Source organism: Ambystoma mexicanum, chromosome 9, assembly GCF_040938575.1.
Source record: "Ambystoma mexicanum isolate Mex_15411 chromosome 9, UKY_AmexF1_1, whole genome shotgun sequence".
In the NCBI taxonomy this organism is placed as follows: Eukaryota; Metazoa; Chordata; class Amphibia; order Caudata; family Ambystomatidae; genus Ambystoma; species Ambystoma mexicanum.
In genome coordinates, this window is record NC_090931.1 from 786,550,307 (window position 1) to 786,571,374 (window position 21,068).

Sequence of the window (21,068 nt, forward strand, 5' to 3'; positions counted from 1 at the left end):
GTGCAATGTATGACTATAAGAAGCTCGGTGAAAAACAAGTATTGTTAGAATGCATGGGGGAGTATCTTATGGATAGATGGAAGAAATTGAATGATATGATAGCATCACAGAAGTTACGGTATCTGAATGCTTTTTCGCGTATGAGAGAAAGTGCGGCAGAAATAAAAGAGCATGTAGACAGGCTATTTGAGTTTAAAGATGAACTTGACGAATTACATGCAGAGATGAAAAGAGGGAAACGTACCATATGTCGTGCAACGATTTTTTCCATCGTCAAAACCTGTTAGTGAAGAAATGAAAATATGTACACGAGAGGCAATTAGTTGGATCACGGATGATAGCATTCCTACAATAGAGGTGCATGATACGTTCGATCAGTATACGATAGAGATGCAAAGGAAGGTGATGGTTGAGTATTTGCAAGATGAATGTATTGAGAACAAATATTGTTGTCCCCCTGAACTAATGACAATATACAAGAGAGCGTGTTCACCTGAAACTGGAAAGACTGCCCTTTTCATAGTGCTTAATAAGAGAAAGATCGAAAAAAGGGCCAGTTCGATATTTCCCATGAGAGAAGTCCCTCCCACTTTTGTGCCAAAAGTAGAAGTTCCTGGCGTTGATGGAGCTCCAGCGCAGGAAACAGAAGCCCATTATACAGCCCAGTACGTGCATGTCCCTTTTTCTAGACAAGAGGTGAATAATATAAAACAATCCCCGATTTGAGAAAGAATCTGGCAGGATTCTATAAAGAGATTGAGTCCTATTTGAAATTGTCCATTTTTACAATTAGTGGTATTGATTTATTATTTCCTGTGATTCTTCCAGTAGATATATGAAGCAAATTAGGAATGTAGATGACACTGATATTTTGGGTGATACCTGGGAACATTTGATAAAAGAGGATACGGAGAGAAAGGCTGGCGAGAAGCCATCGCTAGCTCTGTTAGCAGTACCAGCGCAAATAGTACAGAAATTAAAGATTTTGGTACCCAAAAGGAGAATTGTCTGGGACAAATTAACGGCATGCGTGCAAGGCAAAGATGAATTGGCTACTGACTATTTCAATAGATTTGAAGAAGTGTTTGCAGATTTTAGTGGCCCAGATTTAAGCACTGAACCTGGGAAGAGACTATTTGTTGACAAATAGGTAAGAGGATTGCTACCGAAAATTCAAAATTTAATAATGACGTCTGAAAGTACGTGGCAAGCAAAATCACAGAGTGAAGTATTACATATGACACAATAATATGAGAATAGAGTAAATACAGAGAAAGAAAGAGGTGAGAGAAAGGGTGAATCTAAAAACGAGAGTGTTAATGCAACAGGTAGTAAATAATAATAGGGGCGGAGGAAATGCACAAACGAGAGGGAATTTCTCCAACTTGCACGGAGGTCCAATTGGACTGAATCAATGTGCATATTGTAAGGAAGAAGGCCATTGGCGAGCACAGTGCCCACATTTACAGAATAGGAATGGAAATGCCCCAAGAAGACAGAATAGAGGTCGCCCGGGAACGCAAGGACAAAATAGAAACACAAGAATGCCACAAAATCAGAATAACCAAGGAAATAATAACCTGAGTCAGTACCAAAACCAACAGCCGCAGAATAGTGCAGGAGAAGGAAATGTTTTTGATACTCAGTCCAATTCATACTATTCTGGTGACTTCACATTGGATGATGTATTGTTCAACTAGGACAGCCCAAGACAGGGGTCGGAACCAGTATCCATTCCCATTGATCAGAAAGGGCCCTGCGTAGAGATGAAAGTAGGGAATAGAGAGCACACTTTTCTAGTGGACACAGGTGCGCAGAAGTGCTCAATAGACCATCACTTGGTTCCGGAGATACCACTATCAGGGCAAAAGAATGTTTCAGTAGGGTTCACAAGCACACCAGTAATTAGCCCAGTGTCACAGTCGCTACCTATAACACTAGGTCCATTCACTGAGTCTTGTCCATTCCTTTTGACACAAAATTGTGGCGAGAATTTATTGGGTTTAAATTTGTTGAAAAAATTAAGTGTGGTTATTAATTGTTCTCCTGATGGAGTGTATTTGAAAATATTACCACAAAAGATGCCAGTATCACAATTTTTGTCTAAACCATTACCAACTGAATTAAGTAACGTACCGACTTCTATATGGGCGATGAATGACAACAATGTTGGTTGTTTGAAAATAGAGCCAGTGAGAATTGTTTTGAAGGAGGGAGTAACATTGCCACGTATCCCACAGTATAAAATTTCGGTGGAAGGTGAAAAAGCATTGAAATGCATTTTTTCTGATTTGATTGAACAAAGTGTGATAGAAGAGATTACTGGAAGCACTTGCAACAGTCCCATTCTTCCAGTTTATAATTATAAGAAAGGAGGTAATGAAATACCATATCGTTTTATAAGTGATTTGCACGGATTGAATAAGGTAGTTGATCCCCAATTTCCATTGGTCCCAGATGTCACTACCATTCTGACAATGATTCCAGCCTCTGCTTCACATTTTAGTGTCGTAGATCTTAAGAATGCATTTTTTAGCATTCCAGTACATCCAGATAGCAGATATTGATTTGCTTTTACATTAGGAGAGCGTTCTTTCACATTCACACGAATTCCAGAAGGTTACACTGAGAGCCTGAATATTTATATCAGGGCACTAAAAGAACAGCTAGACATGTTAGAGTTGCCAACAGGTTGTGTACTATTGCAGTACATTGATGACCTATTGATTGCTGCCGACACAGAAGACATTTGCAAAGAGAGTACTGTTAAATTGTTGACACATTTGGCAGCACATGGACATAAAGCTTCATTAAAAAAATTCAAGTATTGTCGAAAGGAATTGGCCTACTTGGACTACCTCCTTTTGAAAGAGGGAAGGAGACTGGCACCAGAAAGGATAGAAAGCATCTCTGGTATGCCTATTCCAAAGACACAGAAGGAAGTCAGAGCCATAATAGGCATGGCTTCATATTGCAGGCAGTGGATTGCCAATTTTGCAATGATTGTGAAACCTGTGGTGGCATTGACAAAGAAGGATGTTGCTTTGCCTTTACCATGGAGCAAGGATTGTCAGAATGCATTTGATCTGCTCAAAGTTGCGTTGTGCTCAGCTCCAGTTTTGGAGCACACCAAATTATGAAAAGGATTTTAACTTATTTGTGCATGAAAATAATGGCTGTGCATTGGCTGTTTTGACTCAGGAACACGGAGGAAAAAATAGACCATGCGGTTATTTTTCTTCCGCGCTGGATCCTGTTGCATGCGCTTTGCCGCGCTGTTTGCGAGCTGTTGCTGCGGCTGCCGCATCAGTATAACAAACCGAGGGAATGGTTTTGTGTCACACCTTAACTTTGATGGTGCCTCACACAGTAGACGTTCTTTTAAATGGAACGCAGACGCAACATTTTACATCAGCTAGACTGACGAGATATGAAATTGTCCTATTTGCACCACATATTCAAATTTTGAGATGTTGCGCCTTGAATCCTGCAGAGTTAATGCCCCCTCCTTATGAAAGAACGGGTGAGAAGGAACTACCACCCCATGATTGTATAATGGTTACTGAACAAGAAACGAAAGGAAGAATTGACCTAACAGACACCCCACAGAAAGAGCCAGACGGAGAACTGTTTTGTGACGGTTCCTGTTTTAAATTGCCCGATGGCACATCAACTGCGGCATATGCCATCACAACACTGAAGAGTATTGTATAGAGTAAAAGGATCCCATATAATTCAGCACAGGCTGCACTGCAGAGATAATAGCATTGACAAGAGCATGTGAAATTTCTGAAAATTTGAATGTAAACATATATACTGACAGTCAGTACGCATTTGGGGTGGTAGACAATTTTGGACGACTCTGGGCTGAGAGCGGTTTCCTAACATCACATGGAACCAAGATTCAACATGGTGCTTTAATAGCAAGATTGTTGTCTGCACTGACGTGTCCAAAGCGACTAGCAATAATGAAATGCGAGGCACATAAAAAGTAACATGTAACATTGGAAAAGGAAACGCATTTGCAGACAAAATTGCGAAACAAACTGCCACTGATCCACATACGAAAATGTTTATAGCACAGGCAGACGAAGTGCCCTGCATGATAGAAAATGGGATTGCCACAGTCAAAGAGATGCAGGCGGAAGCAACTGCAGATGAAATAAAAGCGTGGGCTTAGGGTTCAGCAGAATTAGACGTAGATGGTTGCTGGGTAGAGAAAGAAAGTAGAACATGGATGCTGTCCAACTCCTATGTAACCGCGATGGTCATCATGGCCCACAGTCCCACACAAATATGTGCTACAAAAATGCTTCAGCATCTGGCCACAGTATGGCAGAATCCACACATTAGAAAAACTGCGGAAAGATTAGTCCAGAATTGTATGACTTGTTTGCAACCTAACATTGGAAAAGGAACAACTACTCCAGTAGGTAGTTTTGGCCCCCCTCTATGCCCTTTGAAGTCATCCATTTTGATTTCATAGAAATGGAAAGATGTCAGAACCTTAAGTATATCCTGGTGGTAGTCTGTGCATTCAGTAAATGGGTGGAAGCATACCTGCTTAAGGACTGCACAGCAATGAGCGCAGCAAAAGTGATGCTGAAAGAATACTTCTCTAGATTCGGTCTGCCACGGGTCATATGGTCAGACAACGGCCCGCAATTTGTTACCGCCGTAATATTACAGATTTGTGCAGGCCTTCAGATTGATAAACGATTCCATTCGGCCAGACACCCGATGAGTGCCGGTCTTGTTGAGCGCCAGAACGGAATCTTAAAAAACAAAATACGCAAAATATGTTCAGGGAGACAATTGAGGTGGCCTGATGCACTGCCCTTAGCTTTGTTGTGCATGCGCACGTCTGTGCAAGCAAGGACTGGACTCTACCCATATGAAATTGTCATGGGGAGACCTGCAAATGTTTGGTGCGCCCCGCAACCTAGGCGCTTGAATGAAGTAGAATACCCTTTGCTCAGCACTAATTGTAACTTATTAACTCAGAAACTCTGTTTGATTCATCAGCAGGTGCAGGAGGCTCTTCCTGTCAGATACCCAGGCCCAGGACATTATCTGCAGCCGGGAGAGTGGATGCTGGTGAAGAACTTTGAGAGAAAATCCTCGCTTGCACCCAGGTGGAGGGGCCTGTATCTAATTCTCCTGGCAACGCAGACTGCAGTCCGAGTGGATGGTCGTAAGGCATGGATCCATGCCACCCACACGAAAAGAATTCCATTTCTGTTGAAAGAGCTGCCTGATCCAGACGACAAGAAATAAACAGCTACCCTTGATTCGAAAGACACCGTCGCCAGTTCTCTGCCACAAACACTGCCTAAATGTGAGAAAGTGCCTGAAAAATTGCCAAAAAGGAGAAAGGGCTAAATGTGACCCAACTTTGCCCAGCTGAACCTGCATCATCACAGGCTGACATAAAGCCTGCTTCATCACTTGTTGCATCACAGGCTGACACTGAGCCTGCATCTGGAAGTGAATCTGCATTGTTCATTGATCACACAGTACCTGGACCGATAAGGTACAACCTATGTTCTCAAAATCGGAAGTGATCTGATCTATGCGTTTTGTTTTTGCCTCTATTCCCAACATAGATGAATTGAGAATCGGAGGCCTAGGGAAGTGGAGCGTGGGAGCTGTACCAATCTGCGTCAATTTGGGAGCTCTGGAACACGGCCTCCCGGTGCTATCTTTGAAAAAGTGAATGACCTATGTTGATCACCCCATAGGGACAAATGGGGCGCATATGGTGCAAACACAATTGATGCCTGCTCTAACGTCTTTGGAGCACTGTGCCGAGGCACAATAATGTTGCCACATGTTTAGCAATTTGGGCTGCCGAGAACTGGCCTAAATGCTTTGCTGACCTCTTTGGTCGCTTTGCTGTTTCTACGGGCGCTGCTGTAAAGAAATTATTCACAACGAACATTGGCGGAGAGAAGGATTGCACACAATGCCCATACTCGCTTCGGTTCCCTCCTGCACCAATGCTGATGACGTACTAGATCTAGAGACTATAAAAATGGCTAGAAGAATTTGCTGTAGAAAATGCATGCTAATGATTATAATACTACTTTGTATTCTGAGTACACTGATCCCAGTATTATGCTATTTGGAGAGCATGCATCCATTAAGTTCTCTTTTGCCTGCCACCAAAGCACCTGCCACAGACAGTCCAGTCCATGTACTCGCTTATACTCCCCCCCCATTAGATGAAAGACACAGGGAAGGTTATGGCAATAACACGTTGCTTTTGATAATGAATATGACTCACTCTATCCTGAACAGAACGAATTGCTGGGTCTGCTCCCATTTACCCCAGCATGGCGGGAAAGGAATGGGTTGGTATGTACAGCCATTACCCCTCAATACAGCATGCTATGCATCACTAAGTGCACTATTTTATGGGAAGTGGAATAAGAGTGATACAGGTCAGTTAGATAGAATAAATATAGATGAGTTTGAAAAAGTGGTAATGGAACCTGTAGGTTGTTCCATATTTAACAGAGCAAGAGTGATAAAACCAGTAGTAAGGCCAGTAGATAGACTGTATGTGCCTTATAAATCATATGTAATCACGTTTCACATGAACCCAGTAGGGAACAAGGACGTAGTGCCCCCTCGTATACAATAAATTACAATCCTCGCACTGTCCCATTTTGCCTACGGAAAAAAAGTTCCTAGTCGGTAGGGACATTCAATAGATGCATGAATATTGCAGTACTTGAAAGAGAAGAAGAACCAATATAGGTAGGTGATCCCGTTTATTTTATATGTGGAGAAAAAGCTTATCCCTGGTTGCCTATAAATTGGGGAGGGACGTGTTACTTAGGGATCAGGGTGTATTCCTTTCCAGAACGTCAGACATATTGAAATTATCTAGATCCAGGCCCCGGCGGGATGAAACAGGATTAATTGCGGAAGACATAGCAAAATCATTCATCCCATTTTGGGGCCAAGCAACAAACTCCTGGAATATACAGAGATTGTCCAGAATTTTTGAAAAAACGATAAATGGAACGACCGACATATTGTATAATATGACCCTAGAAGAGAAGGCAGTTAGATTAATGACACTTCAAAATAGAATGGCTCTTGATATCATTTTGCCCGACCGTGGAGGTGTTTGCAAAATCATGGGGTCAGCGTGCTGCGTATTTGTAAGTGACTCCTCCCCTATGATTTTTGAGGCAATAAAGAAATTACACATTCTGATCTCTGACCTTCGTATTCCTACAGGTGGTTGGGAGCTGAATACAAGTTCCTGGTTTTGGGAGTTACTGCGCTCATGGGGATTGAAACTAACTGCAATCCTAGTAACATTACTCGGAATCCTCATGACATGTTGTTGTTGCATACACTGCCTGCCAATCATTTGCTCTGAAATAACAAATGAATGTATACACATGGTAACAGAAAAAAGAACTTCCAAATTAGATACGAATACAAACCACAAAACAGAAACTATGAAAGAGTTCATGTCGATTAATATTGATGATGACGATTACAGTAGTATGGATAGCTTAGAACTAGATACATAGTCAGAGGAAGATGCGATGTATGGATGATGCTCTTGGTTTACAGTCAAAAGGAGGGTTTGTGAGTCCAGAAAAATCCCCTACCAAAGCATAGATGGTATATTATGTTGGCCGAAAACCAATCACATCATATGCCCTACATCGCCAATACAGAATCGTCCGCATAACCATAGAGCATCCATTTTGTGCCCTAGATCCGCCATTTGCTTTCTCTGCCTTTCTGTTCAAACGCTTTGCAAAATGTATTTTATTTCATTCATTCTGCTCATACACGAAGCAAGGCCACAAGTTACATGTTGAGAGACCGGCCTAGACAGAAATGCCAAGGAGTACAGAATTCCATTGTTTTCCTCCCTCACAAGTCCTTGAAGGCGAGCAGAGAGGCATTTTAATCACCAAGCCAGGTGCCAGCCGGTCTCGCTGAAGATGTAGAAACAGGCCGTTAAGGCATGAATTATACTTTCCTAGCGGCCCACCTTTCGCGACCGTCTTCTGACCCCTAGTTCATGAAAAGAAACCAGAAGATAGCATGCTTTGGAATGCGTCTCTCCTACAAACACAGTTTGCTCGCTAAACAAGTGCTTTATGTTCTTCATAACAAAGAACCATTTCTGCTTACTGCAAATTGCAACTGTTGCTAAACCAAGTAATATAGATTGAGAAAGAAATGTGTCATAATGTGTCATATTTGTCATAACTGTCAATAACCGAACCCTAGCTCAAGAAGATATATTATGGGCGGTTTTGATGTGTAAAAAAGAGATTGTATGATTCTTTTTTCATATATATGATACTGTTGTAGAATGTTCGCTCTCTTGCATCTCACGAGGTCTGGGTGATCACACGTTGCGAGACGTTAGACCCAGACGGCCGACTGATTTGCTTTGCAATAAACCCTAGTACTTGGAAATCAATCCTCGTGTCTGTCGTATCGCTGGGTGTATGGTGATTGTGCATTGCTTCCATACGCGAGTGTCTTCAGGGCCAAGCACTTCCTGCATAAGTGAGAGCGCAACATCTCAAAACTATTGGTTGAAGAGCCAGGGGGCCAAGGTTCAACCTTGTCCCACCCCCTATAAGAGCGAATTCTCTTCGAGAGGTCCTCTTTTGGCTATGACGGACCTGGATACCACCATTTTCATAAACCCCACTGATAAGTCTTAAGAGCCCCACGGGAATGCCCCATTTTACCATCTTGGTCCATAGTCTACCCCGGTCGACACAAATGCGGCAGTTAAATCGATCGAAGCCATATAGGTACATCTCCCAGTTGTCATCCAGGCCGCTTCCTACACGCATTTGAGGACGAGACCATTGATATTGGTGGCGTGGCCCTTCCTAAAACCAGTCTGAAATTGGTCCAGCGGATGGTAAATACATGCCCATTCTTCAAGATGTGATAGCAGGTACGCCGAAAAGATCTTACAATCGGCGTCAATAAGCGAAATGGGGCCATAATTAGATGGATCCATCCTGCTATCACACTTGAAGATGGATACTACCTGGCCGTATTCCAGGTGGTTGGTGTTACTCCTGTGGAGAGAATATCACTAAACTCCAAGTACACAAGATTAGCCCAGATTTGTTGATTATCCTTGAAGGCATTATTCGTATGGCCATTAGGCCTCGGGGCACAAGATCTCTTACGTTTTGTAATCAACTTTTGGATGATGGCAATATCTAAATGAGGATCCCATTTTGCCCCTACTCGGTCTGCAGCCAATATGATATCAACCTTAGATGGCCCAAACCTTTCCTCATTAAACTTTACCCAATCTTGTTCAGAGATTGAGTTCAACTGAGAAATTACATGGTTAGGATCTTGCCCATTTACCAGGTGCCAAAAGGCACTGACATCAGCGGTAATTAAGATCCCCAACATCATTTCTGCAACTCGTGCAGGACATGGGATTTCATTGATTTGCAGTAATTTTTATAAGATTGCTTAACTTTCCTAGTTAGTTCCTTACACATAACCTCATCGAAGCTAATGTGCTGAATGTGTTTCACTTCCCTCCTCACTGCTTTTTGTGCTTCAGCAAGTTCAGCATTGTAGCAGTGGCTATGCCTAACTGCTCCTTTCACACTAGTTCCCCTCCCTACTGCTAGCCCAGCAACCATTGAGCCCACAAATGACTGGAACTCATTCGCAATAAAGTTGTTGAGCTTCCACTCATAAGTGGACAAATTAAGTGCAAGTTTTATTTTGGAATTCAAATGGCGAATGTTCAGATCTATCCATCTAACTGCGTTTCCCGCCGCATTAACAGTCACTCGGAGCTGTGTTCGAAATTCTCTCGGGCAGAACGTCCAGTCGAATAGCGCAGTTAAGATGGAATGGTCAATCCAGTCAGTTCCCTGAACATGAAATGACCGGCAAAGGTTCATTAAGAACGGGTCCACATAGATATAATCAATTAGGGACAAACTATTACCTCTATGCCACGTATGCCAGTCCCCAACATTGTGGGGGTCAGCCGTTCTTCCCACAAGAGGCTGTAATCCCTGTCCCCCCCCCCAGGCCTGCATGCCACTTTTGGCCCAAGAGTCTCTTCCCTGAGGAATCATTCAAGATCTCATCTAGATCCCACACATGAGGTTGGAGATCACATTCTGCATTCAGGTCCCCCATGACAATCATTTTCCCATTTAAATGAGTACCGACCCACTCATCAATAGCCTGACAGACCCTGTCCACAAAAAGGTCCACCTGTTCCATGCCCTGTGCCAATAAATGTTAACCAATAAGAAATTGGTGAAAACATCTGCAGTACACAAACTCACTCTCAAAGCACCAAAGGGAAGATTTGCGATTTCTAGCCCACTAAGGCCCAAGGAGTTTTCAACTGCAATCAAAAGTCCCTCTGAGGGCCTCCCCCGGGCAGACCTTGGCAGGCTGAATAAAGATGCTATAGCCATCTAAGATAGGTGCAGAAGTCAGCCAAGTCTCCTGTAAGCAGATACAATTTGCAAGTCTTAAATTGTTCATGCAGGACATATTTGAAAAAAGGTGAGAGTTGCCTCAGATATTCCAAGATTTTAAACATAACAGTACACTCTCCCGGACATCACCAGTAGCAACTTTTTTCCACTGGACCAATTTTTGCGACAGGGAGGAGATTATAGAGGTCCAATCCATATCCTTTCCCCCACAATTAAGATCTCTCTGGGCCATATTCCCTGGTGCAGATGATTGATAGGCAACAGGTGTAACTTCTCTGCTAGATGGTATACCATCCTTCTCCCCATCCATTGGTAACATTTCAAATCCCAGATTAAATAGGGCTTCACCTTGTGTGAGAATAAGTTCCTTTACCAAAGGAGAGGTCAGATGGATAATGCTAGTGCTTAATCATCCCTCACAGGGAAGGAAACACTCCCAATGTCGGGCTGCAGCCACCAAGTCTAGACAGGGGATGGCCTCGAAAATGGGGCGATTAAGGCAAATCTGGTTATCTACTCAAGTGTGAAGTAAATTTAAATTCGATGGGATCCATTGTTAGGTCCTTTCACTTTCAGACGAGTCCCCACTGGTCCTTTAAAGTCAACTGGGTAATTATAACCACTCTGAGTGGTACCCGGGTTCCCTCGAGGCCTAGCACTTTTAGCTGACAGTAACTTAGGGCTATCCCTTGGGACGAATCTGGTGGGATAGGGTAATCGCTGTAATAGGTCCTTTTATCCCCGCTGAGACACGGGGGTAATTGGACTCAGGTGGAATGTCAACCAGATCTTTCAAAAACCTTGATTTTCCACTTCCAGACCCAATCCCCACGTTGTCCAGATTAACAGCAAAATTAGGGGCAAGAAGTAGTGCTTCAGAAGTACCCCCCATACAATTCTTAGGGAATGATGGTCGATTTACATCAATCGGTCTCTCCCGATTAAGGTTCATCGAAGGCTGTTTCAACCTCACCTTATCACCTAGGGGCAAGGACTCGCTCACCCCCATCCTTTAGGGGTAACAATGCTGAGGTAGACACTCCCCTTCATCTGGTCCCCAAATAGATCAATACGATTAAGGATGGCCCCAGATGGGTGAATTCCCATAATTTGCCCACCATGTGGTATCGTCGAGGCGTAACTAGTTGGCCATTGAACTCCAAATCAGGGCCTACTGTTAACGATTACTGGAACCTTAGACTAGGTTCAATGGATCTTTACGAAACCCCCGATTAAATAGGTTTGGAGGTCTTACCTGAGCAGACTGATATGTTCAATGGGAAGCAAATGCTGAAATCAAGAATCTGCCCGACCAACGCGCCAGCCTCTTACGCGGTAGGAAAACCCAGAGCGAGAGGTACGCGCCAGTCAGGGAAACCCTCTGGGGAAGAAAACCCTGGTCGAGCGCAGGATCCGAAGATTGGAGTGTGGTGCGCAGGCTGATGTCGCCAATTCGATCGTGGCGTTGAATATCGGAAGACTACTTCTGGAGAGGGAAGAAATAGGAAGCGAAGTGATAAATAGCAGAAGTACAGAAAGGGAAACGGAAAACAGGTAAGAGACTAATTCCCCTGACCTCTTAACCAGCCGGATTGGAAATACCAGGAGAGAAGCCGAGAATACGGGACACAGAGAGGGCGACTAGAACACAAGTCTGTCAGAAGGAAGTAAAGGTGAGTAAGCCCGTAGAATCAAAATGCTACAATACTCGAAGAAAGGTTCAGAAAGGGACTTGGACGGGAGTTTTAATATTACCCAGAATACAGTAGCTCGAGAACTCAAAGGCGGCGTTTCAGTATGAGACGCAAGATGAATGCGGGGGGTTTGTGTATGCAAACAATGCTGAGAAGAGAATCTGGAAAGTTAAGAGAAGAGGGGTTAGTAATGGTCAGAGGTAAGAGGTTTCTGCTGAGGATTGAAATTGCCTAGTTGCGAACTCACGGAGCATCCGCTAGAACAGTAGCGACGCGAAGAGCTGGAAGTCTCCGTGTCCTATGAGGAGTCACGTGAGCGGTACGCCGTACCTCTGGCGAACGGGAGAGGACTGGGACGGTGATTGCAGAACCGTTCGCACTGCGATCCGCCATCTTGAAGGTACCACTCCGAATGGAGCCACATAGCCGGCTTCTGGACCAAAGAGACCAGCGCTTCGTGAGTGTAACACCTACATCAATAGAACTAATGCCAACTAAACGAGCACTACTATTCCCCAATTTACAGAGAGCAGGCATTGGTGGAGCAAGGACTCTGCCTGATGCATTGAGATCAGTCTGGACCATAGAATCAGCCACCTTAATAATGAGCGGGGGCTCAGGATGCAAGGTCACATGCTCAGGGACAGGGGACAGTCTAGTGCAAAATAGAGTTCGATGAGCAGTTCTAATTGACTGAATTTGGTTTTTCCTTGCCCCCAATTTGCGTGTTAACTATTTCCCTTTCAGAGCATTAGTAGTTTTAAGGGGTGTGGGAGAGCAAGCGGGGGCATTTGGCAGTTTCCCATCACATCCCGCACCTCCATTTAACCCCCACTAATAAATGGGTCATTACTAAGATCAATAACTGGGAGGGCAGGGGTGCTCACAACAGGCTCATTATCTGGCTCAGGAGTAATAAAATGATCATTCACACATACATCAGAGATTTCAATGACATCAATAACATCATTTGCAGAGACTACAGGTGGATAGTGCCGGCTAAGTACATCCTCCGCCTCCCTCAACCCTCGACCAAATTGGCCAAAACGAACTTCTGACATAATGTCCTCAAGTTTGATCATAACATCAGCCAACACAGCATTGGTAGATTTTAGCTCTGCCCATATATTGTCATAGAGGGAGACGAACAAACTCAACATTACATTGAGGGCAGATACTGTGGGATGAGTCAAGCATATACGCTCATCGATGTCCTTCTAACGTGTGGTGGAGAGCTGATGATTCATCCTGACCCCCAAACCACACCGCCACAGGAGAAGATGGCAGAGGGCACCCCTGACCATAACCAGACATACCACACTTCAGCAATTCAACCAGGGGACTAGGTGAGTCCATAGTAGATGCCTCACATGGTACGCGATTCTCACTTTCAATAGGATTAAGATGATTGGCCTCCAGTTCTTCCTCTGCCTGGTCAGCGAGTTCTACAATGCTAGTATCCGTTAGGTCTTTGAGAACACCGAAGTTAGGCTGTGAGACCATAATCGAATGGTCCAACATTGCTTTACCTTTCATAACTGGAAAGGGTTTAATTTCAGTGCTAGTGGTAGCAGGTTTGACAAAATAATGGTCCATAATCCATTGCCCGGAAATAGGTCTAGACCCCGGGGTAGACTTTGGTGTCCGATGCGAGGATGTCGGAATAAGTAACGCTGAACTTGGCCGCATCAGTTTGTCCACATACTGTCCTTCAACTTGAATGGGGATATTTAAACACCCTATAGTTTACCTCCCCCCCTCTTCGTGGAGGAGAGAGACCACCGGTTCGAAGGGGGGGTGGCGGTTTCCGTGGAGTAATCAGCAGTTGAGTAGGGATATTTAGCACACTAGAGATCCCCCCCCTTCCTGAAGGAGAGTCACCACTGGTTCAAGGGGGAGTGGCAGATTCCCCGGAGTAAAAAACCAAAAAATGAGTTAGCACCGTGCACACCGAAGTGTATCTTGACTTTTTGGTATGGTTTGGTATTATATTCTTGTAATTATTTTCTGAGGTCAAGGTGCGGGGGAGAAAAATAACAACCCTGGCATATGGGTTGTGGAAAACGTGAGAACAAGATAAGTTCCCGGTTAGGCAACGCCCGTCCCCTGCACACTGTCTGGGGCTATGTAGCCAAGGCTTTCAGGACATATAGTTAGATATTCACTCTAATTCCTTAGTAAACTTTTTTTGACATTACAATGTTTGAGTGACATATTTAGGCAAATTATGCTATGCCTAAAAATGTCACTCAAACATTGTTCTCAAGATTCCCTGGAGCAGTCAGCAGTTGGGGGGGGGGGGGGGAACTTCCACTGATGTAGATCCGCAATTCAGGCCCCCACGCCCCCAACAACTCCCCCCACCCATTGCCTGCCATCAGATCTTGAGTCGGTACTTCCAGATCGGCCCCACTCCGTAGCCCGGACCTCATAAATTATTCACTTAGGACCGTCGGCATGTCCGAGCATAAAAGAAATAATTAAGGTCAGTTCCCAAACTGAGGCCAATTCCAAGGTCAAAGTGAGAGACCAATGGTCACGCTACGCAGTCCCAAGGAACAGCGTGTGGAGGATTCCACAAGTAACGTGGGATTAGGAGGTAGGGATTAAAGCCACACAAGTCAAGTCATTCACCTTTAAATCCTGGGTCCCAGGAGAAAAGAGGAGCCAATCATCGAGCCCCACAGTCCTCAGCCACAAGAAAAGACGGTGTGGATTGAAACTCAACTACAGTCCACGAGGAAATTAAATGTGATGGACGAATAGAATTCAAAATTTTAGTTTTTTAGAGTTAATAGAGTTAGGAGCAGTAAACAATCGCAGTTCAAGGTTTGTAGGCTTACCAGCTAAGTGCAGCTAATGCAACTAACTGCAAACAACTGCTGCTGACACTGCTCTCGACTCCGCTTCGCTTTGCGAATGCTCTGAGAATATATTGGCTCCTCCTGCAGGTCAGCATAAACAGTGAAGACAACTTTCCTCCATAAGCACAGGCACAGCAGACTGCAAACAACTGCTCCCGACTCTGCTCTCGACTCCGCTTTGCTTCGTGAATGCTCTGAGAATATATTGGCTCCTCCTACAGGTCAGCATGAACAGTGAAGACCGCTTTCCTCCACAAGCACAGGCACAGCAGACGGCAACACCTGCTCCTGACTCTGGTCTCGACTCCTCTGCTCTATTAATGTGTCAAGATTCTCATGATAAAAGAAAAGCCTCAACGTGCACTTCAGTTGCTTGCTCCACTTTGGGACTGCTACTGAATATATGTGGGTTCTGACCTGCTTGTGTGCCTAGAACTTCCCCCCCAGGACTGGAACATTCTGAAGGACTGGTCTGCTCCAGATCCCTTAGTTTATGCAGGGATTCTTGTTGTCACAGGGCCTTTTATATGGTCACACCCAATATGGGTTCTATTAAGTAGTTTCCATGCAATGTATAACTGTGAACTGTAGTCTTTTCTGTTTTTGATTCTGTTCCCAATTTCCTGCCACCCCTTTGCAGTGTAGCCTCTACAAACAGGATATCAAGGAGAGTTTAGGGGGCCAGATGGATGTTTGGCAGCCCCATTTTGTTTTACCATGGAATACATACCCATGACCGGGACCATTTGGTGTTGGGTGTGTTGCCCTCGGCTCCTAACACCCACCATCAACGCAGAGAACCTATGGCACTATCAAGCAACACTTAACTGAATCAATCGTTTCCCGAAATTAGCACCAATGTATCTAATACAACAAACACCTAAGATGTAACAAAAGCTTTTGTCCATCGCTCCCTCCTTTTCAACATGGATCTAAGCATTCGTCACCAATATCAACCACTCTCCTGTCATCTCCTACAATATGCATGTGGGGGACATGGAGCAACATTGGAAACTTGAGTGGGAGTTTACTCCCATGATTGACTTTTTGCCACACCTCAAACATATTCAAGTATAGATGAAACAACCGCATCACCAACTTACACTAAACCGAACCTCTATTTCAGATGCAGATTGTATGGCTTCAAATCATACAATAATCTACCAAAAACACTGTAAAATAAAAACATATACTAATCTAGCATATAGAGGATAAATAAAGGACACCAAATAGAATTGTTCACACAAAATAAGTATTCTCAGATACTGGATGCACTAAGTGTCATCAAATCAAGAGCTACGCTGCCAACTTGAAATCTCTCAGCCTATGATGTTCTAAGTTATATTATATTCTTAGGTTCCCAACATACAAGGTCAAGTGCAGCAGGAGCAGATCCAAAGTGCAGCAATATGGATCACAATAAAAACCGAAATAACAAAAGTTACAAACTAAAGACTGTGAGCTTCTAACATAGTCCATTGCTGCGACTGCTGTGGGTTGCATTAGTTCAATAAGAAAATGCATTAGCAAGGCACTAAAAAGGGAGCAACACAAGTTACAGCTAGCAACAATATACAATACTAGGATCAATACAAGCACATGGATAAACATGTGTTATGTTAACTGTTTTTTGTACTGCGCCTGTCACCAACGTAGTGGTCTTAAAACGCAGAGTCCTTGTCTGTGGATGAGCAATTGTGAGCCCGCCCAGAATGTTGATAGCCAGACCGGAGAGTCTGCTGGAGGAGTAGGGGAGAAGATAGGGGAAAGGGTAATTAGGTGGAGACTAGTGGAACAGAGTGCAAACGGGTTGTGTAGCAACAAAAGGGCAAGACAGAACAAGGTATAAGGAGCATATGAGCAGGGATGTAAGTTAGAGATATATGTCGATCTCCTTAAAGCCTGAAACATGAAAGGGCTCTACGAGCAGCACCAGGAGAGACAAAGGAAATCCTGCGGTGCCAACTGCAAGAGGAGATGTCCGCCTGGAAGGCAGTGACAGGAAGGTGACAGGAAGCAGCCAGACAAAGAGGGATTGTTACACTGAGGAGACTAGAATCCTGCAACACTGCTTTCTTCAAGACGGTCCAGAGCCAGCGAGACACGGCCGAAGGAGAGGAAAAGTTCTGTTCCCGCCAAAAGAGGTTGATTTGTGCCTGCAGTTCACAGCACTGAGGAACCGTTGAGCAGTGGCAGGAAGTAGCCGAACCGACACAGAACCAAGAGTGAACTTAAACCGCAGTGCTGCGCCAGCCAAGGAAACCACCTTTCTCGAGGAAAGCTGCTATGACGAGAAAGGTATGTGGTTGTTCCAGAGAATAGGGAGTAGGGCAGAGAGGCTTGGCCAGACCCCTAGGTGGGGCACAAGATAAGAGACCCCAATGCGGGGTCTGAAACAATGTAACGCAAGGCAGGGTGAGAGACCAGAGACCCCAAGGCGGAGTGCGAAACGAGATATCCCAAGGAAGGGCATGAGTAGCAATAACCCAAGGCGGGGAGAAAGACATGCAACCTAAGGAAGGGTGAGAGAAACCATACACCTTGCTGAGTAAACATGGCCTGACTGTAAGACTAAGACTATTACACTAGAAGAAGAGGAAGGATAAAGATACATTTGGCAAACCTGAACTTTGAACTGTTACAACCAGCCACGTGGCCTGGGAGAAACCATAGAGACATGTGGGCAGGGGATCAGAAGCTAGCCACCATTTCATCGATTGAGAAGGAATCCCTTTTCAGACCCTTCCTGTTTGAGTTGATGTTGATACTTTCTTTTTATAGTGGTAGGGACAGAACTTAGTTTAGATCCGGTTTGGACATAGGACTGTTATTTTGTGAGACATCCCGACGAGCACCATCTTATTATTTTCTTTAGGGGCAAAGAACTCTTTAGATGTAGGGATCGGATAGGCCTTATTCTCTCTGGTTTACTAAACCTTAAGTTATATATAACATGACCTCTTGTTCATCTCCTAAATTTGACTTACCACAATGCCTAATGCACACTGGCCGGGTCTGGCATACACCAATGAAACAGTGGCCCACAGTTGCAAATGGCAATTCATTCCTTTTGTGGCAGACTGTTTGAACAGTAGTAAAGGGGATTGGGGGTGATAAAATGTGATGCACATTGTGCAATATAAAGAATAGCTATTCAGCAACAATGCTAAAAACTACTAGCCACATAGTGAAGTAACTCATCAAACTGGCTCACATTGGCCAGAAATGTGGGCCACTTGGACCCCCGCCACTCCAAAAAAAAAAAAAAAAAAAAACGGCCCCATGCTAATATTTTGAATTTCGGGTTCGGGCATTGTACGGTAGGCCAGTCCGAGCCTGCATACTGGGCTTGGTGCTCATTTAATTTTTCACAACACTCCCCCTAGCTTTAAAATGTTTGTAACATGGAGGCATATATACTGATTCAGACAGCTTCAGAAAGTGGATGCATTGACATCATGGCTGCAACATCAGGCAGTGCGTTAGGCTCCAAGAAAAGAAAATATAAATAAGGAAGGGCATGCGCGTGAATAATAGCAGAGGATGGCTGTGCATTCGGGATTGGATGGGGAAGGGTATGGCATTTAATGTGGACAGTAAGATGCTTCTCCCACCGAAAAACACTGGATTCTGGACCAACTGCAAACAATTTGCTATCGAATAACGCCAGTAAAGCCATATCAGCAAAAGCAAATAAGATGTTTGGGTTGTGTAAAGTGCACACTACTGCAATTGTTTGAAGGTGGGAAAGGGAGCGACTGATTGAACACACTAGCCTGGGGCCAATAAAAGCATACCACAACAAATATTCAAGCCACTCGCTAGGTTTGAATTAACCCTTGGCAACCGTTTGGGACGTTAACTAGTGCCCGGAGAAACACAGAAACACAAGCCTGATTCAGAATGTTTGGCAAAAATTAGAAACACGCGCGCAAGAAATGCAAAAACAAGGGCTCAATCTGCCGATTTTCTTGCCAATATGTAACCTATTTAACAGTGTGTGCAATAAAGCATCAAACCACTTCGTACTTTAACATCACATTAAATTAAGCCGGATTGCACGATTCTTAGCAGAAAAACAAGATCGGTGAAAGAGTTGACCCCCAGTCACATGCTACACTTGAAAGTTAAAATGGTGAACACAGTATGTCAGTGTAAAATGGCGAGCAGGGTATAACAATGAATAAAGGCGTGTGACCAATTAGTGACGTGGGATTTAAACTCTAACCTCCAGTAACTTGTACTGAATGCCTCTCCCTCCTCCCCTTACCCTCTTCCCTCTTTTTAAGCCCACAGGATGGAGCAGAACATTAGATTAGATTAGCATGTCTGTAGCAACATTTGGCCTATGCATGCTGTCAGATTTAGCGACCAGTTAAAAGGCCACTGCCCTACTTACCGATTAGATATGGATCTGTAGGCAGCACTGGTGCGACATGAGGTGTGGCTTGTGTTACAATGAGGGAAATCAGGCCAGGCTTAAAATTATTTAGAGTAAGCAATGCTCTTGCAACAAGACCACCCATGGAATGACCAACAAGAACAACGCTGCGTGGTGCATAGTCTCTGCCCTTAAAAGGAAAACAAAGATGTAGTATGAAATGGTTAATTGGAATAACATTTAGAAATATAAAAACAGTCACAGCTAAATTCCAGCTCTATGCATCATTATTCATTAAACATAAATACTTTAATTGGCCCAAGAACATATGTACAAGCATGCACAGTTTAAGCAAGCAGGATCAATTAATATTAAACTTATAACAACGATTTATGTATTATACGGGTGACATAGAAGGTCTGACACAAACCAGTGAGGCAATTTCTCTTTATTAGACAGACGTGGGAGCATCTTCAAATCTTTGCAATTTAAGTCTTAAAAATCAATTTTTTTTTTCATATGGTGCCAGAATCATATGAAGGCTTTAAATCATTGTTGGCACATGACAAAGCCTCTTTAAATCCATCGAAGTGCAACAGATACTCGAGTGGTACCAGGGAACATGGCTGAATATTGCTGTGAAAGACAATCAATTCACTAATGTTATTCACATATTCACCTCTCATAAAACAGGGAGGTCCACATATACTTCCTTGCTGCTTCACAACGTTCTCATACCGCCAAGCTGGCTCGCTCTTGTCCTCCATGCCTATCTGTATCAACCTTCTCTCATCTTCTCCACGCTCCTCAAAGACTTTTCTCTAACTCGCTCATACGTATCCGCCCAAACTCACCTTTATTGTTCCTCCCAACCTACTTTGTGTGATTTGCCAGTCTTTCCACTATCTCCAGTCAAATATCCCTGCCTTCCTCCTTCCTATATAATGTTGCCTCATTCCTCCAATACGAAGTTCTCCCCACCCACTTCTCTGAACTCACCCTTCTCCACCTCTCTCTGCCACTGCTATACGTTTTATCCAATCATCCTTTACAATGCACTCTTGCTTCTTCATTTCTCCTTCTCCACCAACCGCCTCAATCCACATACCTTCCACCACTTCATTCCGTTCTGTCTCAATCACATCCTCTCTCAGTTAACGGCAGAAACCTCTGCAACTTGTTTAGCAACCCCTTCAACTAACACCCATCCATGTCCAACAGGCCATTCCTCTTATAAAGTGAAGCCCCTTCTATTTAGCAGTCTTTCTCAGGTGGGGGGACAACAGTGTGTGCTTATAGCAGCGTAACTGGAATGAAGTAGCAGTTCTTCCATACTGAAATCAGCCTAAGGAGTCACTACTCTGGTGTGTATTGATGTGTGCCAAGCTGTTTGTGGGCTCTGCTGCCATCTTAAATGTCATGTGCTTCCTCAGGACTGTGCCGACCGGGCAGGCCTCATGCTCTCTCTCCTCAATGGTTAGCAGGTACCTGCGCTCCAAATATGATACTGCAGACAATCTTCTGCTGTAGCCCTGGTGCAAGGTGGTGGTCCAAGTATCCTCTTAACTCCCACAGGTCCAGTATCACACTTCAGGTCGCACCACCTAACCCCCTTACCACCCCATTTAATACCTCC

General features: G+C 44.1%; 1 protein-coding gene across 2 annotated transcripts in view; it reads right to left on the bottom strand.

Annotated features, from left to right (window-relative positions):
• The window catches only part of PGAP1 (post-GPI attachment to proteins inositol deacylase 1), a 1,466,013-nt gene that overhangs the window by 1,280,351 nt on the left and 164,594 nt on the right, over window positions 1-21,068 (bottom strand). For both annotated transcript variants that reach the window (XM_069615724.1, XM_069615725.1), the window contains one exon: window positions 19,451-19,622. In XM_069615724.1, coding sequence (XP_069471825.1) covers window positions 19,451-19,622 — 172 coding nt within the window. The remainder of the gene's footprint in view (window positions 1-19,450; window positions 19,623-21,068) is intronic.